The sequence below is a fragment of the Colobus angolensis genome, unplaced genomic scaffold (assembly GCF_000951035.1).
Source record: "Colobus angolensis palliatus isolate OR3802 unplaced genomic scaffold, Cang.pa_1.0 Scaffold317, whole genome shotgun sequence".
NCBI lineage: Eukaryota > Metazoa > Chordata > Mammalia > Primates > Cercopithecidae > Colobus > Colobus angolensis.
Window position 1 is genome coordinate 1289702 of NW_012116455.1, and position 22712 is coordinate 1312413.

Below are 22712 nucleotides of genomic sequence, written 5' to 3' on the forward strand. Positions count from 1 at the left end.
CGTGATCTCAGCTCACTGCAACCTCTGCCTCCTAGAGTCACACAGTTCTCCTGCCTCAGCCTCCCAAGTAGCTGGGATTACAAACATGGGTCACCACGCCCAGCTAATTTTTGTATTTTTAGTAGAGACGGGGTTTCACCATGTTGCCCATGCTGATCTTGAACTCCCAACCTCAGGTGATCCACCCACCTCAGCCTCCCAAAGTGCTGGGATTACAGGTGTGAGCCACCACGCCCGGCCAGGTATGTTAGCTGTTTTATTTTGTCTTTAAATGGTAACTGTAGTAATTAAACTATGTATAACACGTTGTAGTTGACAACATGAATTCATATATATTATCTCATTTATCTTCACAACCATCCAGAGATGAGGAAATGAAAACTCTTTTTTTTTTTTGAGACAGAGTCTCGCTCTGTCGCCCAGGCTGGAGTGCAGTGGCCGGATCTCAGCTCACTGCAAACTCCGCCTCCTGGGTTTACGCCATTCTCCTGCCTCAGCCTCCGGAGTAGCTGGGACTACAGGCGCCTGCCACCTCGCCCGGCTAGTTTTTTGTATTTTTTTTTAGTAGCAATGGGGTTTCACCGTGTTAGCCAGGATGGTCTCGATCTCCTGACCTCGTGATCCGCCCGTCTCGGCCTCCCACAGTGCTGGGATTACAGGCTTGAGCCACCGCGCCCGGCCAAAAACTCTTAAGACCTCCCAGCTTCCAAGTGGCAGAGCCAGTCCTCAAATTTATTGCCTAGCCCAAATTCTGTTCTTCACCCAGGCCACATTGTTTCCACATAGTTTCCCTTCAGTTGTAAGTAGTGGAAAAGTAGGACTCCAGAATCAATATCCTTCCAGAAACAGCTCAGTACATGAGAGGCAGTTGTGAGACTGGAAAGTGGATGGGACTAGACTGTGAGGGTCCATGCTTCCTTGCTGAGGCTTTATATTTTCTTTCATTTCAGGATGGCAATGGCACGGAGAACAATGTTCCAGAAAGGGGAAGTGCATAACAAACCATCAGGTTTCTGGGGAATGATAAAAAGTGTTACCACTTCAGCACCAGGAAGTGAAAGTATCCTTTGTCTCTCTACTTGATTCTTTTTCTCAACTCTGGACCAAGAGCAAAAGAAAACTGTAGTATTGAGGTAGTCCCTTCTAAGGTACCTGACTGCATCAGAGTCCAAACTCCTAAGAGCTACTAGGCTTAGGAAATACCATGTGTACAGTCATCTTTCCAACACCCGCACAAGATCATAAAATCATTGTCTTTGAGCTGAAGCAGTCTTAAAAAGTCAGTCTTTCCATTTTACAGATGAGAAAATAGACCCAGAGAGGTTAAGTCACACAGTGGTTTGTGGCAAAGCTAGAAACGTAACTGTGATCTCCTCTTCATAGTTCTTTCCACTACACTATTACATTTCTCAACTCTGAAAAACCACCATAAAGCATAATGGCTACCTAAAATAAATGGCTTGTATATGGGATGGTAAAGGCCCATTTCTAAAGTAATTAGTATTCCTAAACAATTTTTAAGTAGCTCTGCTTTTCCAGCAACATTTTGGTTTAAAGAATCAAGGAGAGGCTGGGCGCAGTGGCTCATCCCTGTAATCCCAGCACTTTGCAAGACTGAGGTGGGCAGATCACTTGAACCCAGGAGTTCAAGACGAGCCTGGGCAACATGGCAAAACCTCGTCTCTACAAAATATGCAAAAATTAGCCAGGCCTAGTGGCATGTGCCTGTAGTCCCAACTACTACAGGAGTCTGAGGTGGGAGAATTGTTTGAACTTAGGAGGCTGAGGTAGCAGTGAGCCCAGATCGTGCCACTGTACTCCTGCCTGGGCAACAGAGCTATACCCAGTCTCAAACTAAGAAAGAATAAAGGGGATTTGATTAATAGATTAATAAATTGTTCTTTCCTGACTGGTTTGATGTTGAACTACTTCCCAAATTATGTAACCAAATTTCTGTGTGGCTCTGGCACTATTAGGTCGAAATTTTGGGGAACTAAACATAAGATAGCATACTCCTGTTTCCTTCTCTGTCCCAGGGAAATACAAATTCCCTTTTGCCCCAATTACAGAAAGATGTCTATTCTTGCTACAAATTATGATTTATGTCCTGGTGTCAAATGAAGGTAAGAATAAGATCAAAGAAAGGCAAGATGATTGTGGAAGAGAAAGAAAAAGGATTAATTTAGATTTATTTAATCAAGAAACTTTTATTTTGTATCTCCTATTTCCAGGCCGAGTGCTAAATAATAAAATGATGACTAGAGTACAGCCTTTCTCCTCAAGGAGCTTACCCTCTAATCATGGGAGAGACAGACATGTAACTAGTTAAACCATATTGTTTGGTGGCCTGAACCGTGCCAGTAGTAGCCTCTATTTAAGAAGGAACTGAAGGGCACTTACTGATTTGGATAATAGTGGGAAAAATCAGAGAGGAGAGAGTGTTTGGATTGAAGTATGTGCTTCTGTTTTAGAAGGGGCTATATTTACTGTATTTATTACTTAAAAGTTCATAAAAGCCAATAATATGGGTTTGAGCTGTGTTAGTGATGAGTCAACAAACATATCAGGATTATTTAACCTCCCTGAGTCCCTGTTCTGTAAATGGGAGAATAATAACTCTACCTGATTTAGTTCTTGGAAAATAACATAGTGTAATGGAAAGAGCAGGCTTTGGAGGAAAAGAGGATCTGACTTTGCATCTCTATCAATTAATCGTGTGACTTTGAGCAAGTTATTTAACTCTCTGAGCCTCACTTTCCTTATGTGCAAAATGGATAACACCATGGGATAAGACAATCCCATGAAGATAAGATATAAAAGAAGATAATGTTTGGAAAGAAGGTAATGTCTGTAAATCCTAGCCTATATTAGAACACAGTAAAGTATAAGTTCCCTTTTCTAACATTATAGTTATTCAGATAATGTAGGACACAGCTATGCTTTATTAGAGGTGTTATTATTATGTAACTATTTACAATCTTGAACATTACATTTGACTTAATCTAACTAGATAAATCAAAAAACAAATGAAACCATCTGTTTGAGCCGCTTGACTTAAGAGAAACTGAGTGGTAATTGTTTGGTGGTGATGCTCTTGATGGAGAAGCTTTTACACACCTGCGTCAGAGGTTGGGAAAGTTGCTCTGAAGTAGCACTGCTGGCTGTGAAACAGGAAATTGAGAACACAGGCAATTCCTGGAATCCACTATGGGAAAAACCAGAAGTATATGCTTTCTCATTGCCATTTCTTGAAATTCCTATGTGATTTAAACCTTGATGCCCGTTCTGTATCAGATCTTACTCTTATTCAACAGGAAGTGGATGCTTTGGAAGAACTAAGCAGGCAGCTTTTTCTGGAAACAGCTGATCTGTATGCTACCAAGGTACAGAGCAAGGAAACTGAAGTGTGGTTTTTACCATTATGATTAAAGAGAGAACAAGACTAAATGGCTTTTTAGGTTTCTCTGTGGCCAAGCAAGAGATACCTCACAGCTTCAAATCAGCCAGGAAGCATTAGGGATAAGGGATCTTCACTCTTCATGAAATTGCTCCTATCACTAGCAAAATCCTTAATGGAACACTCTCAATAGTAGCAGTTGGTGGGATAGTCAGAAGAGGCTTTTCAACATTTAGGAAGGTGGCATGTACCACCTCCTACTAACCTGGGGTAAAGATGGTAGCTACTTTTATTCCTTTATAAGTTAGTGATATTTTAAGAGCAGTAGACACCTATCTGCCATGGATGGCCTAGCCCTGTTTTAAAGGATCCAGATCAGTAAGTGTGGAAACTGCAAGAAGTAACTTTCTTATGTACACCTAAAATAAAATATAATTTAAATATGCAAAATCTGTTAGTGAAGATTGCAAACTTTTAATTCTTTTTTAGGATAACTTTACAGGAGTAACCTTATAGGATAGAAGTTAACATAGGCTTTGGAAACATAGACCTGAGCCTACTCACCAGCTGTATGACTTTGAGCAAGTTATCAAACCTCTCAAAGCCTCAATTTTCTCATCTGTAAAATTAAGATAATAGAACATATCTCACAAGAGTTGTATGAAGATTAAGTGGATAATGCATGTAAGATGTTTATTCCAGTCTCTGGCTAAAAGTAAGCATTCAACAAGTATTGGCCATAACTACTATTATTAGTTTAATATTATTACAGTGTATGGTAAAATTAATTTTTTTTACTTAGCCTGAGCAGTGATTCATAGAGGGAAGAATACTTGTGTTGAATATAAATTTATATTTTGCTGAGAACCATGTTTTGTGTTTGTTTTCCCCCAGGAGAGAATAGAATACTCCAAAACTTTCAAGGGGAAATACTTTAATTTTCTTGGTTACTTTTTCTCTATTTACTGTGTTTGGAAAATTTTCATGGTAAGTATGTTATTTTTAATTGTCAGAATTTAGATGTTTTTTCCTAGTAATGGCAGGGAGATAAGAGTGGATTTGACTGATATATTGAACTAAATTCCAAATGTGATTGAGTCAGCAGAGAGCATGATCTTTCACATCTCTGGGCTTCATTCGTTATCCTCTCTCCTTTTTAGATTACATAGAAAAGGGAGGTTGCATTTTTCTTCGGTCAGAAATTGTTAATAAGGCCTTATTTTATGAAATATCTAAATTGAGGCCGGGCATGGTGGCTCATGCCTGTAATACCAGCACTTTGGGAGTCCAAGGCAGGCATATCATCTGAGGTCAGGAGTTCGAGAACAGCCTGACCAACATGGTGAAACCCCATCTCTACTAAAAATACAGAAATTAGCCAGGTGTGGTGGTGGACACTGTAACCCCAGCTACTCAGGAGGCTGAGGCAGGAGAATTGCTTGAACCCTAGAGGCGGACATTGCAGTGAGCTAAGATTACACCACTGCACTCCAGCCTGGGAACAGAGTGAGACTCTATCTATCCATCTATCTAGAGAGAGAGAAAGAGATAAACAATCCTTACTTTACATTCTCCTTTCTGTGTTACCCATGAGCACATGACTGTATATAACCTCAACTTCTACCTTCAGCTCAGAATTTACTTGTCCTTTTTAATAATGTGTATACCTAAAAAATTAAGTTCACAATAAATTCTAAAATGTATTTCCATAGATAAATTCATTTGCTGTACATATAACTCTAATTCTTTTGTGGTTTTCTCATAATATTTTTTATGTACAGTATTTATCTTTACCTCTGACTCAGGTACTAATGGATTTCAATGTGATTACAGAAAAGGCTGATTTGACTTCCTAGTTTGATGACTTTCCTGCTAGGTTTGTATTTGTGCAAAGAGGAGTTTTGTCAGCTTGTTAGTTAATTTTGATCAATGTAGATGAATGAGGATTTTCATTATATAAAGGATCTAGTGTTATAATCAATTGATGTCAGTACTACTCAGATGACATTTTAAAATCTGGATTCATTCAGTGGGAGAGAATGAATGAAGATAGTATGTTCAGTTAGCAAAGCTACTAAAAGGTATTTTCCTAAGATGCAGCCTTTAGGGAAGCATGTCTTTTTTTGTTTTCTTGTTTCGTTTTGTTTTGTTTTTAGATGGAGTCTCACTCTGTCACCCAAGCTGTAATGCAGTGGTGTGATCTCGGCTCACTGCAACCTCCGCCTCCTGGGCTCAAGCAATTCTCCTGCCTCAGCCTCCCAAGTAGCTGGGATTACGAGCACGCACCAACATGCCTGGCTAACTTTTTTGTGTTTCAGTAGACACAGGGTTTCACCATGTTGCCCAAGGTGGTTTCTAACTCCTGAGCTAGGCAATCTGCCCACCTCAGCCTCCCAAAGTGCTGGGACTACAGGTGTGAGCCATCGCACCTGGCCTAGGGAAGCATGTCTTTTTTTGGGGGCAGGGTGGGAGATGGAGTCTCGCTCTATCACCTAGGCTGGAGTGCAGTGGCACGCTCTCGGCTCACTACAACCCCTCCGCCTTCTGGATTCAAGTGATTCCCCTGCCTTAGCCTCCCGTTTCGGGGAACCAGCCCCTGATTTTTCAACGTAGGTTCTTTTCTATTTTCCGTAAGTGTCAGCTGGTCTGAGAAATAAAGGGAAAGAGTACAAAAGAGAGAAATTTTAAAGCTGGGTGTCCGGGGGAGACATCACATGTCAGCAGGTTCTGTGATGCCCCCTGAGCCGCAAAACCAGCAAGTTTTTATTAGTGATTTTTAAAGGGGAGGGAGTGTACAAATAGGGTGTGGGTCACAGAAATCACATGCTTCACAAGGCAGTAAAATATCACAAGGCAAATGGGAGCAGGGTGAGATCACAGGACCGGGGCGAAATTAAAATCGCTAATGAAGTTTCATGTCCCACTGGACACGCGTTGTCACTGATAACATCTTATCAGGAGACAGGGTTTGAGAGCCAACAACCAGTCTTGACTAAAATTTACTAGGCAGGAATTTCCTCATCCTAATAGGTCTGGGATCCCTACGGGAGATTGGGGCTTATTTCATCCCTTATCTGCAACCACATAAGACAGACACTCTCAGAGCAGCCATTTTAGAGGCCTACCCCTGGGAATGCATACTCTTTCTCAGGGCTGTTCCTTGCTGAGAAAAAGAATTCAGCAATATTTCTCCTTTTCGCTTTTGTAAGAAGAGAAATATGGCTCTATTCCACCCGGCTGTCAGGCAGTCAGACGTAACGGTTATCTCCCTTGTTCCCTGAACATCGCTGTTACCTGTTCTTTTTTTAAGGTGCCCAGATTTCATATTGTTTAAACACATGTGCTGCCGGGCGCAGTGGCTCAAGCCTGTAATCCCAGCACTTTGGGAGGCCAAGACGGGCGGATCACGAGGTCAGGAGATCGAGACCATCCTGGCTAACACGGTGAAACCCCGTCTCTACTAAAAAATACAAAAAACTAGCCGGGCGAGGTGGTGGGTGCCTGTAGTCCCAGCTACTCGGGAGGCTGAGGCAGGAGAATGGCATAAACCCGGGAGGCGGAGCTTGCAGTGAGCTGAGATCTGGCCACTGCACTCCAGCCTGGGCGACAGAGCGAAACTCCGTCTAAAAAAAAAAAAAAAAAAAAAACACATGTGCTTTATGAACAATTTATGCAGTTAACGCAATCATCAGAGTCCTGAGGCGACATACATCCTCAACTTACGAAGATGACAGGATTAAGAGATTAAAGTAAAGACAGGCATGGGAAATCACAAGTGTATTGATTGGGGAAGTGATAAATGTCCATGAAATCTTCACAATTTATGTTCTTCTGCCATGGCTTCAGCCGGTCCCTCCATTCAGGGTCCCTGACTTCCTGCAACACTCCCAAGTAGCTGGGACTACAGGTGCACGCCACAACGCCTGGCTAATTTTTTGTATGTTTAGTAGAGATGGGATTTCACCATCTTGGCCAGGATGGTATCCATCTCCTGAACTTGTGATCCACCTGCCTCAGCCTCCCAAAGTGCTGGGATTACAGGCGTGAGCCACTGCGCACAGCCAGCATGTCATTTTTTAACAGGTTTATTGGGGTATAACTGATACATAAACCAAACATATATTTATGTACAACTGGGTACATTTTGACATACATATATACCTATGCAACAACCATCATCACAGTCAAAACAGAGAACACATCCATCCATCACTGCCATAAGATTCCTGGTGTCCCTTCATAATGCCTCTCTCCCACACCTCTAGTCCCCAGACTGCCAATCTGCTTTCTCTCATTATATATTATTTTGTATTTTCTAGAATGTTATGTAAGTAGAATCCTACAGTATGTATCCTTTTTCTGTCTGGCTTATTTTACTCAGCATGATTATTTTAGATTTTATCCATGTTATGATGTGTATCAGTAGTTTATTCCTTTGTATTGCTGAGTAGTGTTTCCATGGTTTGGATGTGCCACAATTTTGTTTGTCCATTCATCCGATGATGAATATTTAGTTGTTTCCAATTTGGAGATATTACAGATAAAGTTGCTGTGAACGTTTGTGTACAATTTTGTGTATAGACATGTGCTGTCTTTCTCTTGAGTAGGCACTTAGGAGTGGAATGTCTGGATCATATGGCAGATGTAATGTTTAACTTTAGAAGAAACAGACAACTCTTTTCCAAAAAAAATTGTATCATTTACATTTCTGCCTGCACTGTGTATGAGTTTCATTTGTTCCACATCCTCACCAACACTCTATATGGCCAGTCTCACTAATTTTAGACATTCTGATAGATATGAAGTGATATTGCATTGTGGTTTTAATTTATATTTTCTTAATATCTAATGATATTGAGCATCTTTTCATGTGCTTATTTTCCACCGATTTTTTTTTTTTTTTTTTGGTGAATTATCTGTTCAAATCTTTTGCCAATTTTTTTTAAATTTTAAGTTCTGAGGTACATGTGCAGGATGTGGAAGTTTGTTACATAGGTAAGTATGTGCCATGGTGATTTGCTGCACCTCTCAACCCATCACCTAGGTATTAAGCCCAGCATCCATTAGCTATTTTCCCTGATGCTCTCCCTCCCCAGCCCTCGCTGTGTCTGTGTGTTCACATTGTTCAGCTCCCACTTATAAGTGAGAACATGTGGTATTTGGTTTTCTGTTCCTGCATTAGTTTGATGAGGATGATGGCTTCCAGCTCCATCCATGTCCCTGCAATGGACATGATCTCATTACTTTTTATTGCAGTATAGTATTCCATGGTGTATATATACCACATTTTCTTTATCCAGTCTATCATTGATGGGCATTTGGGTTGATTCCAAATAGCCCATTCTTTGCTGTTGTCAATAGTGCTGCAATGGATGTACATGTGCATGTATCTTTATAATGGAATGATTTATATTCCTTTGGGTATATACCCAGTAATGGGACTGCTGGGTCAAATGGTACTTCTGGTGCTGGGTCTTTGAGGAATCACCACACTGTCTTCCAAAATGGTTGAGTTAATGTACATTCCCACCAACAGTGTAAAAGCATTCCTATTTCTCCGTAGCCTCACCAGCATCTGTTGTTTCTTGACTTTTTAATAATTGCCATTCTGACTAGTGTGAGATGGTATCTCATTGTGGTTTTGATTTGCATTTCTCTAATGATCAGTGATACTGAGCTTGAGCTTTTTTCATACGTTTGTTGGCTGCATAAATGTCTTCTTTTGAGAATTGTCTGTTCATGTCCTTTGCTTACTTTTTAATGGGGTTGTTTGATTTTTTCTTGTAAATTTGTTTAAGTTCCTTGTAGATTCTGGATATTAGGCCTTTGTCAGATGGATAGATTGCAAAAGTTTTCTCCCATTCTGTAGGTTGTCTATTCACCCTGATGATAGTTTCTTTAGCTATGCAGAAGCTCTTCAGTTTAATTAGATCCCATTTGTCAAGTTTTGCTTTTGTGGCAATTGTTTTTGACATTTTTGTCATGAAACCTTTGCCTGTTCCATGTCCTGAATGGTATTACCTAGATTTTCTTCTAGGGTTTTTGTAGTTTTGGGTTTTACATTTACATCTTTAATCCATCTTGAGTTAATTTTTGTGTAAGGTGTAAAGAAGGGTTCCAGTTTCAGTTTTGTGCATATGGCTAGCCAGTTTTCCCAGCACCATTTAATAAATAGGGAATCCTTTTCCCATTGCTTGTTTTTGTCAGTTTTGTCAAAGATCAGATGGCTGTAGATGTGTGGTCTTATTTCTGAGTTCTCTATTCTGTTCCATTGGTCTATGTGTCTGTTTTTGTACCGGTACCATGCTGTTTTGGTTACTGTAACCTTGTAGTATAGTTTGAAGTCAGGTAGCGTGATGCCTCCAGCTTTGTTCTTTTTGCTTACAATTGTCTTGACTGTACAGGCTCTTTTTCACTTCCATATTGAATTTTAAAATAGTTTTTTCTAGTTCTGTGAAGAATGTCAATGGTAGTTTAATGGGAATAGCATTGAATTTATAAATTACTTTGGGCAGTATGTCCGTTTTCACGATATTGATTCCTCCTATCAGGGAGCATGGAGTGTTTTTCCATTTGTATGTGTCCTCTCTGATTTCCTCGAGCAGTGGTTTGTAGTTCTCCTTGAAGAGGTCCTTCATTCCCCTTGTTAGCTGTGTTCCTAGGTGTTGTAATGTCTTTGTAGCAATCGTAAATGGGAGTTCATTCATGATTTGGCTCTTTGCTTGTCTGTTGTTGGTGTACAGGAATGCTTGTGATTTCTGCATATTGACTTTGTATCTTGAGACTTTGCTGAAGTTGCTTATCAGTTTAGGTAGCTTTTGGGCTGAGACAATGGGGTTTTCTAGATAGAAGATTATGTCATATGCAAAAAAAAAAATTTGACTTTCTCTCTTCCTATTTGAATACCCTTTATTTCTTTCTCTTGCCTGATTGCCCTGGACAGAACTTCCAATACTATGTTGAGTAAGAGTGGGGAGAGAGGGCGTCCTGTCTTGTGCCAGTTTTCAAAGGGAATGCTTCCAGCTTTTGCCCATTCAGTATGATATTGGCTGTGGGTTTGTTATAAATCGCTCTTATTATTTTGAGATATGTTCCATCAATACCTAGTTTATTGAGAGTTTTTAGCATGAAGGGATGTTGAATTTTATCAAAGGCCTTTTCTGTGTCTATTGAGATAATCATGTGGTTTTTGTCATTGGTTCTGTTTATGTGATGGATTACATTTATTGATTCGTGTATATTGAACCAGCGTTGCATCCTGGGGATGAAGCAGACTTGATCATGGTAGATAAGCTTTTTGATGTGCTGCTGAACTTGGTTTGCCAGTATTTTATTGAGGATTTTTACATCAATGTTCTTCAGGGATATTGGCCTGAAGTTTTTTGTTGTTGTTGTTGTTGTATCTCTGCCAGATTTTGGTATCAGGATGATGCTGGCCTCATAAAATGAGTTAGCGAGGAGTCCCTCTTTTTGTGTTGTTTGGAATAGTTGCAGAAGATATGGTATCAGCTCCTCTTTTTATCTCTGAATTCAGCTGTAAATCCATCTGGTCCTGGGCTTTCCTTGGATGGTAGGCTACTTATTACTGCCCCAATTTCAGAACTCGTTGTGGGTCTATTCAGGTATTCAACTTCTTCCTGGTTCAGTCTTGGGAGGATGTATGTGTCCAAGAATTTATCCATTTCTTCTAGATTTTCTAGTTTATTTGCATAGAGATGTTTATAGTATTCTCTGATGGTTATTTGTATTTCTGTGGGATCAGTGGTGATGTCCCCTTTATCATTTTTTATTGTGTCTGTTTGATTCTTCTTTTCTTCTTTATTAGTCTAGTAGTGGTCTATTTTATTAATCTTTCCAAAAAGTGACTCCTGGATTCATTGATTTTTTTGAAGGGTTTTTCATGTATCTGTCTCCTGCAGTTCCACTGTGACCTTGGTTATTTCTTATCTTCTGCTAGCTTTGGGGTTTGTTTGCTCTTGGTTCTCTAGTTCTTTTAGTCGTGATGTTAGGGTATTGATTGGAGATCTTTCTAGCTTTTTAATGTGGGCATTTAGTGCTATCCATTTCCCTCTTAACACTGCTTTAGCTGTGTCCCAGAGATTCTGGTATGTTGTCTCTTTGTTCTCATAGTGTCACATAACTTCTTGATTTCTTCCTTAATTTCATTATTTACCAAGGAGTCATTCAGGAGCAAGTTGTTCAATTTTCATGTAGTTGTGTAGTTTTTAGTTAGTTTCTTAGTCTTGAGTTCTAATTTGATTGTCCTGTGGTCTGAGAGACTGTTTGATTTCAATTCTTTTGCATTTGCTGAGGAGTGTTCTACTTTCAATTATGTCATCAATTTTAGAGTAAGTGCCATGTGGCACCAAGAAGAATGTACATTCTATTGTTTTTGGGTAGAGAGTTCTGTAGATATCTTATCAGGTCCACTTGATCCAGAGCTGAGTTCAAGTCCTAAATATAGTTGTTAATTTTCTGTCTCAATGATCTAACATTGACAGTGGGGTGTTAAAGTCTCCCACTATTACTGTGTGGGAGTATAAGTCTCTTTGTAGGTCTCTAAGAACTTGTTTTATAGATCTGGGTGCTCCTGTATTGGGTGTATGTATATTTAGGATAGTTAGCTCTTGTTGAATTGAACCCTTCAGCATTATGTAAAGCCCTTCTTTGTCTTTTTTGATCTTTGTTGGTTTAAAGTCTGTTTTGTCAGAAACTGGGATTGCAACCCCTGCTTTTTTTTTTTTTTTTTCTTTCCATTTGCTTGGTAAATTTTCCTCCATCCCTTTATTTTGAGCCTGTGTGTGTCTTTGCAAGTGAGATGGGTCTCCTGAATACAGCATACCAATGGGTCTTGACTCTTTATCCAATTTGCCATTCTGTGTCTTTTAACTGGGGCATTTAGCCCATTTACATTTAAGGTTAACGTTGTTATGTATGATTTGATCCTGTCATCATGATGCTAGCTGGTTATTTTGCAGACTTGTTATTGTAGTTGCTTCATAGTGTCATTGCTTTGTGTACTTCAATGTGTTTTTGTAGTGGCTGGTAATAGTTTTTCCTTTCCATATTTAGTGCTTCCTTCAGGAGTTCTTGCAAGGTGGTGTAAGTTCCCTCAGCATTTGCTTGTCTGGAAAGGATTTTATTTCGTCTTCACTTACGAAGCTTAGTTTGGTCAGACAGGAAATTATGGATTGGAAATTCTTTTCTTTAAGAATGTTGAATATTGGCTTCCAGTTTCTTCTGGCTTGTAGGGTTTCCACTGAGAGGACCACTGTTAGTCTGATGGGCTTCCCTTTGTAGGTAACCTGTCCTTTCTGTCTGGCTGCCCTTAACATTTTTTCCTTCATTTTGACCTTGGAGAATCTGATGATTATGTGTCTTGGGGTTGATCTTCTCATGGAGTATTTTACTGAAGTTCTCTGGATTTCTGAATTTGAATGTTGGCCTGTCTTGCTAGGTTGGAGAAGTTCTGGCCTGTCTTGCTAGGTTGGGGAAGTTCTGGATGATATCCTGAAGTATATTTTCCAACTTGAAATTTGGTTCTGTTCTCCCCATCTCTTCCAGGTACCCTTATCAGCCATAGGTTTGGTATTTTTACATAATCCCATAGTTCTCAGAGGTTTTGTTCATTCCTTTTCACTCTTTTTTCTCTAACCTTGTCTGCCTGTCTTATTTCAGCAAGATAGTCGTCAAGCTCTGAGATTCTTTCCTCTGCTTGGTCTCTTCAGCTGTTGATACTTGTGGTTGCATTGTGAATTTCGCATTGAGTTTTTCAGCTCCATCAGGTTGTTACAGCTCCTATAATGTTTTATCATGGTTCTTGGCTTCTTTGCATTGGGTTAGAACATTACTCCTTTTGTTCAGCGAAGTTTGTTACTGCCCACCTTCTAAAGCCTACTTCTGTCAGTTCATCCATCTCAGCCTCAGCCCAGTTCTGTGCCCTTGCTGGAGAGGTATTGTGAGCATTTGGAGGAGAAGAGGCACTCTGGCTTTTTGAGTTTTCACCATTTTTGTGTTGATTCTTTCTCGTCATCCTCAGTTTATCTACCTTTGATTTTTGAGGATGCTGACCTTTGGATGGGGTTTGTATGGGGTCTTTATTTGTTGATGTTGTTGTTGTTGCTTTCTGTTTGTTTTTAACAGTCAGGCCCCTCTTCTGTAGGGCTGCTGCCATTTGTTGGGGGTGGAATCCATACCCTACTCACCTGGGTCCCTCTTGCATCTGGAGGTATCACCAGTAGAGGCTGCAGAACAGCAAAGATGGCAGCCTGCTCCTTCCTCTGGGAGGAAGCACTGACCTGATGCCAGCAGGAATGGTCCTGTATAAGGTGTCTGGCGACCCCTGGTTGCGAGGGTCTCACCTGGTAAGGAGGCATGGGCTCAGGGACCAGCTTAAGGAAGCACTCTGACTGCCCCTTGGCAGAGCAGGTGTGCTGCACTGAAGGGAATCCCCCTCCTCTGGACTGCCCAGACTCTTCAGAGGCAGCAGGCAGGAAAGACTAAGCCTGCTGAACCACGAAGACGTTAGCCACCCCTACCCCTGGGGGCTCCTTCCCAGAGAGATCAGTTCTGCCCCTAAACCCCTGGAGTTGCTGACATTTCTGCAGGGAGGCCCCGCCTAGTGAGGAGGAATGGATTCAAATCCCACCTGAAGAAGCAGTCGGGCCACAATCTGCCACAGCCACTGTGCTGTGCTGTGGGGAATTCCTCCTGGTCCAAACCACATATTCTTACCAGCACTGGCAGGGAAAAAAGGGCAGACTGGACCCACAGTGATGGCGGCCATCCCGGGAACTTGGTCGTCTTAGGCAATCTCCAGTCTACTGCTATTGGCTGCAACCTCAGTGGCCACTGAGCATCTGGGCAGCTCTGTGCTTGGGATCCAAGGCCCTGTTGGTGTGGGCTCACGAGGGAATCTCCTGATCCAGGTTGCACAGATCTGTGGAAGAAGAATGGTTTCCTTAGGCAGGGTGCCACAATCCCTCACCGCCTTCCTTGGTTGGGGGTGGGAACTCCCCTTGCCCTGTGTGGCTCCCAGGTGGGGCTGTTGCACTACCCTGCTTTTCCTCGCTGTCTGTGGGTCGTGCCCACCACCTAGTCAGTCCCAATGAGAGAACCTGGTTACCTCTGCCTGAAAGTGCAGCATTCACTTGCTGTTTTCATTCTTGATAGAAGCGGCCAACAGCAGCTCCTTCTAGTTGGCCATCTTGGCCCCTTCCGCGACCTTGCCAGTGTTTTAATTAAGTTGTTCCTTTCCCCTGTTCTTCCTTCCTTCCTTCTTATCCTTTTTCTCCTGTTCCTCCTCCAGTCTTATAAAACCTTCAGTACAAAGTTGAATAGAAGTGGTAGGAATAGTCATCCTACCATTATTCCTGATATTAGGGAGATAGCATCCAGTCTCACCATTCATTATGATGTTAGGTTTTCCCTAGATGCCCTTTATCAGGTTAAGGAAGTTCCATTCTAATCATAGTTTATTGAGTATTGTTAGTCATGAAAAGGTGTTGGATTTTGTTAAATGCCTTTTCTGCATCTATTGAGATGATCAAGGTTTTACTTTTTTAGTCTGCTATAGTTATTTACTTAATTTTTGAATATTAAACCAATCTTGCATTCCTAGAATAAACCTCACTTGGTCATGGTAAATTATCATTTTTCTATTTTGTTAGATTCAATTTGCTAAAATCATGTTAAGAATATTTGCATTGTCTGAGCATGTTGGCTCACACCTGTATTCCCAGTACTTTGGGAGGCTGAAGCAGGAGAACTGCTTGAGGACAGGAATTCAAGACCAGCCTGGGCAACATAGCAAGACCTCATCTCAGCAAAACAATAAAAATTAACTGAGTGTGGTGGCGTTCCTGTGTCCCCAGCTACTCAGGAGGCTATGGTGGGAGGATTGCTTGAGCCCAGAAGTTCAAGGCTGCAATGAGCTATTATCACACTACTGCACTCCAGCTTGAGTGACAGAGGGAGACTCTTGTCTCAAAAAAAAAAGAGCCTCCATATGTATGAGGATATTGGACTATAGTTTTCTTTTCTTGTAATGTCTGTATTTGGTTTTGGTGTCAAAGTAATGCTTACTGACCTTAGAGAATGAGTTGAGAAGTACTGCCACATCTTTCAGTTAATGGAAAAGTTTGTGTGGAGTTGTTATTTCTCCCCTAAATGTGTTATAGAGTTTGTCGATAAAGCTGTCTGGGCCTGTAGTTTTCTTTGCAGGAAGATATTTTTAAGTACCAATCTTTTTTTTTTTTTATAAGATACAGGGTTTATGCAGGTTATCTATTCTTGAGTGAGCTCTTGCAATTTGAGTCTTAAGGAATTTGTCTATTTTTATTGAAGTTGTTTATTGGCATGATATTGCTCATAATATTATATTACTATCCTTTTAATATCTAGGACCTGTAGAGACTTCTTTTTTTCATATAACAGGTTTATTGAAATATAATTCTCGTTCAATACAATATACTCATTTAGTGTACAATGCAGTGGTTCTTAATATAGTCATAGTTTTATAACCATTACCACAATTTTTGAACATTTTTATTAAGCCAAAAAGAAATTCTATACTCATTAGCAGTCATTCCCCATTTCCCTCCAATTCCCACTCCCCCAGCCCTTAGCAACCACTAATCTATTTTCTGTCTCTATAGATTTTCCTATTCTGAATCTTTCATATAAATGGAATCACATAATTTATATTGTTTTATGATTGGCTTCTCTCATTTAGCATAATGGAGTTTGGGGGGGCTTTTTAAATGTAATTTTAAAATATATATATTTTTTTTCATAGAGACAGGTCTCACTATATTGTCCAGGCTGGTCTTAAACTCCTGGGCTCAAGTGATCCTCTTGCCTCAGCCTCCCAGAGTGCTGAGCTTACAGGCATGAGCCACTGTACCCAGCCCCAGCATAATGTTTTTAAGGTACATCCATGTCATAGTGTCTTTCAGTACTTCATTCCTGGCCAGGCACAGTGGCTGATTCCTGTAATCCCAACACTTTGGGAGGCTGAGGAAGGAGGATCACTTGAGCTCAGGAGTTTGAGACTATCCTGAGAAACAAAGGGAGACCCCATTCTTTACCCCTCCCTCCCTGACACACACACACACACACAATTAATAGGGCATAAAGGCACAAGCCTGTGGCCCCAGCTACTTGGGAGGCTGAGCGGGGAGGATCGCTTGAGCCTGGGCAGTTGAAGCTGCAGTGAGCCGTGATTGTGCCACCGCACACCAGCAGGCAACAGAGCAAGACTGTCTTAAAAAAAAAAAAATTCATTATTTTCTACGGCTGAATAATATCTGTTTCATTTTATAGATATACCACATTTTTTGTCCATTTATTAGTTGATGTACATTAGGATTGTTTCCACTTTTGGGCCATTATCAATAATGCTGATGTGAACATTTGTGTATAAGTTTTTTGTTTTTGTTTTGAGACAGAGTCTCACTCTGTTGCCCAGGCTGGAGTGCAGTGGGGTGATCTCAGCTCACTTCAACCTCTGCCTCCTGGGTTCAAGCGATTCTCCTGCCTCAGCCCTCTGAGTAGCTGGGATTACAGGTGCGTACCACCAAGCCTGGCTGATTTTTCTATTTTTAGTAGAGTCGGGGTTTCACCATGTGGCCAGGCTGGTCTCAACTCCTGACCTCAGGTGATCCACCAGCCTCAGCCTCCCAAAGTGGGATTACAGCCATGAACCACCGTGCCCGACCTCGTGTATAAGTTTTTATGTGATATATGTTTTAATTTCTCTTACGTGTATATCTAGGGGTAGAATTGCTGTGTCATATGCTAAGTATATGTTTAACCTTTTAATTTATGTATTTATTGAGACAGAGTCTCGCTCTGTCGCCCAGGCTGTAGTGCAGTGGCACAATCTCAGCTCACTGCAACCTTTGCCTCCCAGGTTCAAGCAGTTCTCCTGCCTCAGCCTCCCAAGGAACTGAGATTACAGACACATGCAACCGCGCCCAGCTAATTTTTTTGTATTTTTAATAGAGACAGGGTTTCACCATATTGGCCAGGCTGGTCTTGAACTCCTAACCTCATGATCCACCCGCCTCAGCTTCCCAAAGTGCTAGGATTACAGGCATGAGCCACTGCGACCGGCCTATGTTTAACCTTTTAAAGAACTACCAGACTTTTCCAAAACAGCAGCAACAGTTTACATTCCTGTCAGCAGGGGATGTGTGTTCCTATTTCTCCACATCCTCACCAACTTGTTATTAACTTTTTTATTATAGCCATCCTCATGGGTGTGACAGTGATGTCTCTCTTGTTCTTAATATTGGTAACTTGTGACTTCCCTCTTTTGTCTTTATCAGTCTAGTAGAGTTTATTGATTTTATTGAACTTTTCAAAGAACCAACTTCTGGGTTAGTTTTCTCTCATCTTCTGCTATTTCATTGATTTCTGCTCTGGTCTTTGTTATTTCCTTTCTTCTGCTTATTTTGAGTCTTCTTTTTCTAATTTCTCAAGATGGAAACTAAGATCATTGATTGGAGACCTTTGCTGATACAGGGGTTTTAATGCTATACATTTCTTGCTGTGTACTGCTGTACTAGATCTCACAAATTTTAATGAATTGTATTTCTCATTCAATTCAAAATGCTTTCTAATTTCCCTTTGATTTCTTCTTTGATTCATGGATGATTTAGAAGTGTGTTATAAAATATTGAGGATCTTCCAAATATTATTCTCTAATTGATTTCTAATCTAATTTCATGTGGACTAAGAACATATTTTATATGATATGAATGTTTTAAGTTATTGACTTGCTTTCTGTCCCAGATAGAATATGGTGATAAATGTCCTACATGTATGTGAGTAGAATATGTGAGTAGAATATGTATTCTGCTCTTGTTGGCAGGAGTGTTCTATAAATGTCAATTATGTCAAATTGATTGATGGTATTATTAGAGTTTCTGACTAATTTTATTAATTATTGAGAGAGGGGATCCACCTATTGTTGTGGATTTGTCCATTTCTTTTTTATTTCTATCAGTTTTGCTTTATGTATTTTGAAGCTCTGTCATTAGGTATATAAACATTTAGAATCATTATGTACCCCTTATTGAAATGATCCTGTTATCATTCTGAAATGTCCCTTTTAATGCCTGGCAGTATTTTTGCTATGAAGTCTACTTTGTCTGCCATTAATATAGACATTCTGGCTTTCTTCTAATGATTAGTGTTAGCATAATATATTTTTCCATCCTTTTACTTTTAACCTATTTGTATATTTATTAAAGTGGGCTTTTCGTAAGGAAGATATAGTTGGGTCTTGCATTTTTATCCAATCTAACAATCTCTGCCATTTCGTTGACATGTTTAGACCAAGGATCAGCAATCTATAGCCCACAGGCCAAACCTAACTACTGCCTGCCTTTGGAAATAAAGTTTTATTGGAACACAGCCAAGTCCATTCATTTGTGTATTGTCTGTGGCTGCTGTCACACTCCAGTGGCAGAGTTTGCTCACCTATTATGCAGACCATTTACATTTCATGTGATTATTGATGTGGTTGGATTTTTTTTTATGTGGTTGGATTTTAAACTACTGTGTTGCTATTTCTTTTCATTGGTCCCATCTGTTCTTTTCTCCCTTTTTCCTTTTTTTAAACTGCTGTCTTGGGGATTAATTGGGTATTTTTCATTATTCCATTTGATATCGTTTGTTGACTTATTAGCTATAATTTTGTTTTTATTGTTTTAGTATTTGCTGTTAGAGCATTCAGAAAATAACCACAAGGAATGAGCCTAGGATGTCTTGATTCTCTTAATCTGACTCAGTCTACCAGAATGTTACCTTTCTGGCTCCTGATAAATTAAGGCATAATGCCATAGCTTTATTTCCCTTGACTCTTTACAGAAAAGAAAGATGGAGTAAATAGGGACTTTTGTTTGCCTATATATGAGTATCCAAAATAGATTTCCTATATATGATTTGGATTAAGAGTAGAACTGCATTTTTAGGAACATTGACCTGTAAGATATAGTGATTAATTCATTAGTTTGAGTCACTTTTTGAAATAGTAAGTGATTGTTAAGATGCTCCAATGTAAAAATCTGCATCTTTGCAGGCTACCATCAATATTGTTTTTGATCGAGTTGGGAAAACGGATCCTGTCACAAGAGGCATTGAGATCACTGTGAATTATCTGGGAATCCAATTTGATGTGAGTGTTATATCAAGATTCAAGATGCTGGTTTGTCATGTTTCTTTCTCTTGTATCTGCTATAACTTATTGTTAAGATTCTAATTTGTATGCTTTAGGTACTTGCTTCTGCTTTTGTTCTTCCCATTCTCTTCTGTATATTTTGACATATTCACATGGAAAGTTTTTATATTTTGATGTATTCATATGGAAAATTTGTAAAAGGCCAAGATTCTCTCTTAACATGAAGCCAGAAGTAATGACTGATACTTAATATTGTCAGATGCTGATTATTTCTACAGCTGCTCCTCTGCTTCTCTATAGCCAGCTACCAGTTTACCATCTTCTCCCCACCAAAGTATTCAAATACTTCCCTCTGATTCTTGATGAGCTCTTCAAACGTACAACTTACCTTTGATGCCCCAGTGGAGAATTAACTACTACTTAGTGTTCCGTGTTAGAGCTGAAACGATTTCTGCTGTAAGAAGTGATCTTTATCAATTAATGTGGACCTTGGGCTAAAGATGGTAACTGTCACTTCTGCACAAAGTGGTTTTTTTAAATTGGCTTTTTACTGTTTCATAATACCACTGTCATAAATACACCCTTGTCCTAATTGAAGTTCAGTGTATTTATTCATAAACCAGAACCAATGACTCAGGCTGAATAGCACTTTAATGGTAAGACCAATGTCATATTCTTTTTTTTTTTTTTTTGAGACGGAGTCTTGCTCTGTTGCCCGGGCTGGAGTGCAGTGGCCAGATCTCAGCTCACTGCAAGCTCCGCCTCCCGGATTTACGCCATTCTCCTGCCTCAGCCTCCTAGGTAGCTGGGACTACAGGCGCCTGCCACCTCACCCGGCTAGTTTTTTGTATTTTTTAATAGAGACAGGGTTTCACAGTGTTAGCCAGGATGGTCTCGATCTCCTGACCTCGTGATCCACCCGTCTTGGCCTCCCAAAGTGCTGGGATTACAGGCTTGAGCCACCGCGCCCGGCCCAATGTCATATTCTTAGTCCCAGTATAGGCCGTTTAGCTGTGCTGTCAACCTAGACGCAGAGTGCATGCTACCCCCAGCCATCCATCCCAGCCAGACATGCCCCTGATCTCAAAAGGACTTGGATAAAATGAAAATGAACCAGAGCAAACTGAGCCCCAATCCTTGAGAAACAGTTCAATGTACATGTTTCTTGATGGTAGATCAATAGTATATCCTCTTTGAGTGTGAAGGAGCATGGTATCTTTTATTCAAGTAGTATATAAATTATATTAAGTATGCTTTACAGGCCAGGCACTACTGTGGCTCACATCTGTAGTCCCAGCACTTTGAGAGGCCGAGACAGATCACTTGAGTCCAGGAGTTCAAGACCAGCCTGGGCAACATGGTGAAACCCCATCTCTAGAAAAAATATAAAAATTAGTTGGATATGATGGCATGCACCTGTAGTCCCAGCTACGCAGGAGGCTGAAGCAGGAGGATCACTTGAGCCGGGGAGGCAGAAGTTGCAGTGAGCTGAGATAGTGCCACTGCACTCTCTTGTGGGCGATAGAGTGAGACCCCTGTCTCAAAAAACAACAAAAAGTATGCTTTGCTATTGTTGCATTTGTGTTTTCTTAAGTGTTTTACTGGGCTGAATTTTTAGCAATGCTTCTCCTTTTCTGTACTTTCTGAGGATACTTAGATGGTCATGTATATATTCCATCTATAATTCATCTGTTTATGCCATATTTTGTAATTCTGAATAACGAATCTTTTAGATGTTAGTAATAGCAGCTCCCTTGCAGATACTTTTCAGAACTGGATCAAACACAGGGTCCCAAAACTCCTTCTCACTATGAAGCAATGCAGGAGGAGAAAAAGGTATCATGTCGTTCCAGTGAAGTTCAACTATTTCCTAGAATTTAGCTGAGAATGTCTATATATTCCTTTATTATAAAAAGAAAGATTTCTTGAAGTTTTGGTGGTTAGGGAACTATTATTCATAGAGATTGAAAATAATCAAGCTATTATTTAGTTTCTTTTTAATTCCTGCTTTTCATTTATCACAGTAAAACTGTATCATTAGTTCTGTTTCTTCTGATTTATTGTTATTTTTATCACTCCTCAGTACTTGCTGCCAGGCATGGTAACTCATGCCTGTAATACCAACACTTTGGGAGGCTGATATGGGAGTATTGCTTGAGCCCAGGAGTTTGAGACTAGCCTGGACTACATAGCAAGACCCTGGCTCTAAAAAAAAAATTTTTTTTTAATTTTAAGGTTTAATTAAGTCTGCTAATTAAGATATCTACTGCAGTCTTTCTGTAGTTGTTTTATTTGCCACTTCTTGCTTTCCTCTCTCCCTTAAGAAAAAAAAAATCAGGTAGGGTCTAATGAAGTTCCTTCTCACAGTCACATAAATGATCAGGATACAGCTTTTACTTAGCCTTTACATCTCTCTGAACACAAGTTTAGCAGCTGTTTTTTCTTCCTGTTTTGGTGGCAGGTGAAGTTTTGGTCCCAACACATTTCCTTCATTCTTGTTGGAATAATCATCGTTACATCTATCAGAGGACTGCTGATCACTCTTACCAAGGTGTGTTTTATCACAGTGTTAAAAAGTACTGCTTATCATTTGTTTAATTAAATGTGGTACCAGCTGGGTGTGGTGGCTCATACCCATAATCCCAACACTTTGGGAGGCTGAGGTGGGCGGATCATGAGGTCAGGAGATGGAGACCATCCTGGCCAACATGGTGAAACCCCATCTCTACTAAAAATACAACAAATTAGCTGGGTGTGGTGGCACGTGCCTGTGGTCCCAGCTACTCAGGAGGCTGAGACAGGAGAATTACTTGAACTTGGGGGGCAGGGATTGCAGTGAGCCAAGATCGCACCACTGCACTCCAGCCTGGTGACAGAGCAAGACTCCGTCTCAAAAAAAAAAAAAAAGTGGTACCATGAGATAATTTTACCTAATTAAGAATTCTGCCTCCTGAGACTTTAAACAGTCCCAAGGATTTAAAAGACATAAAACCGAATTTTTAAAAAGTTAAACTACTACATAAATTGATGGCAATATATTTATATCATATACCAATTACAGATAAGTACATTCACTAAAGGTAATAGAGAAAGATATGGTTCTGTTTTGTTCACTGATATGTTATCAGT

At 40.2% G+C, this 22712-nt stretch overlaps 1 protein-coding gene across 2 annotated transcripts in view; it reads left to right on the forward strand.

Moving 5' to 3' along the window:
* GPR89A (G protein-coupled receptor 89A) overlaps positions 1-22712 on the forward strand; it is a 59204-nt gene that overhangs the window by 34858 nt on the left and 1634 nt on the right. For both annotated transcript variants that reach the window (XM_011951272.1, XM_011951270.1), the window contains 5 exons: positions 951-1060; positions 3295-3383; positions 4292-4384; positions 19485-19580; positions 22045-22134. In XM_011951272.1, the coding sequence (XP_011806662.1) occupies positions 951-1060; positions 3295-3383; positions 4292-4384; positions 19485-19580; positions 22045-22134 (478 nt within the window). The remainder of the gene's footprint in view (positions 1-950; positions 1061-3294; positions 3384-4291; positions 4385-19484; positions 19581-22044; positions 22135-22712) is intronic.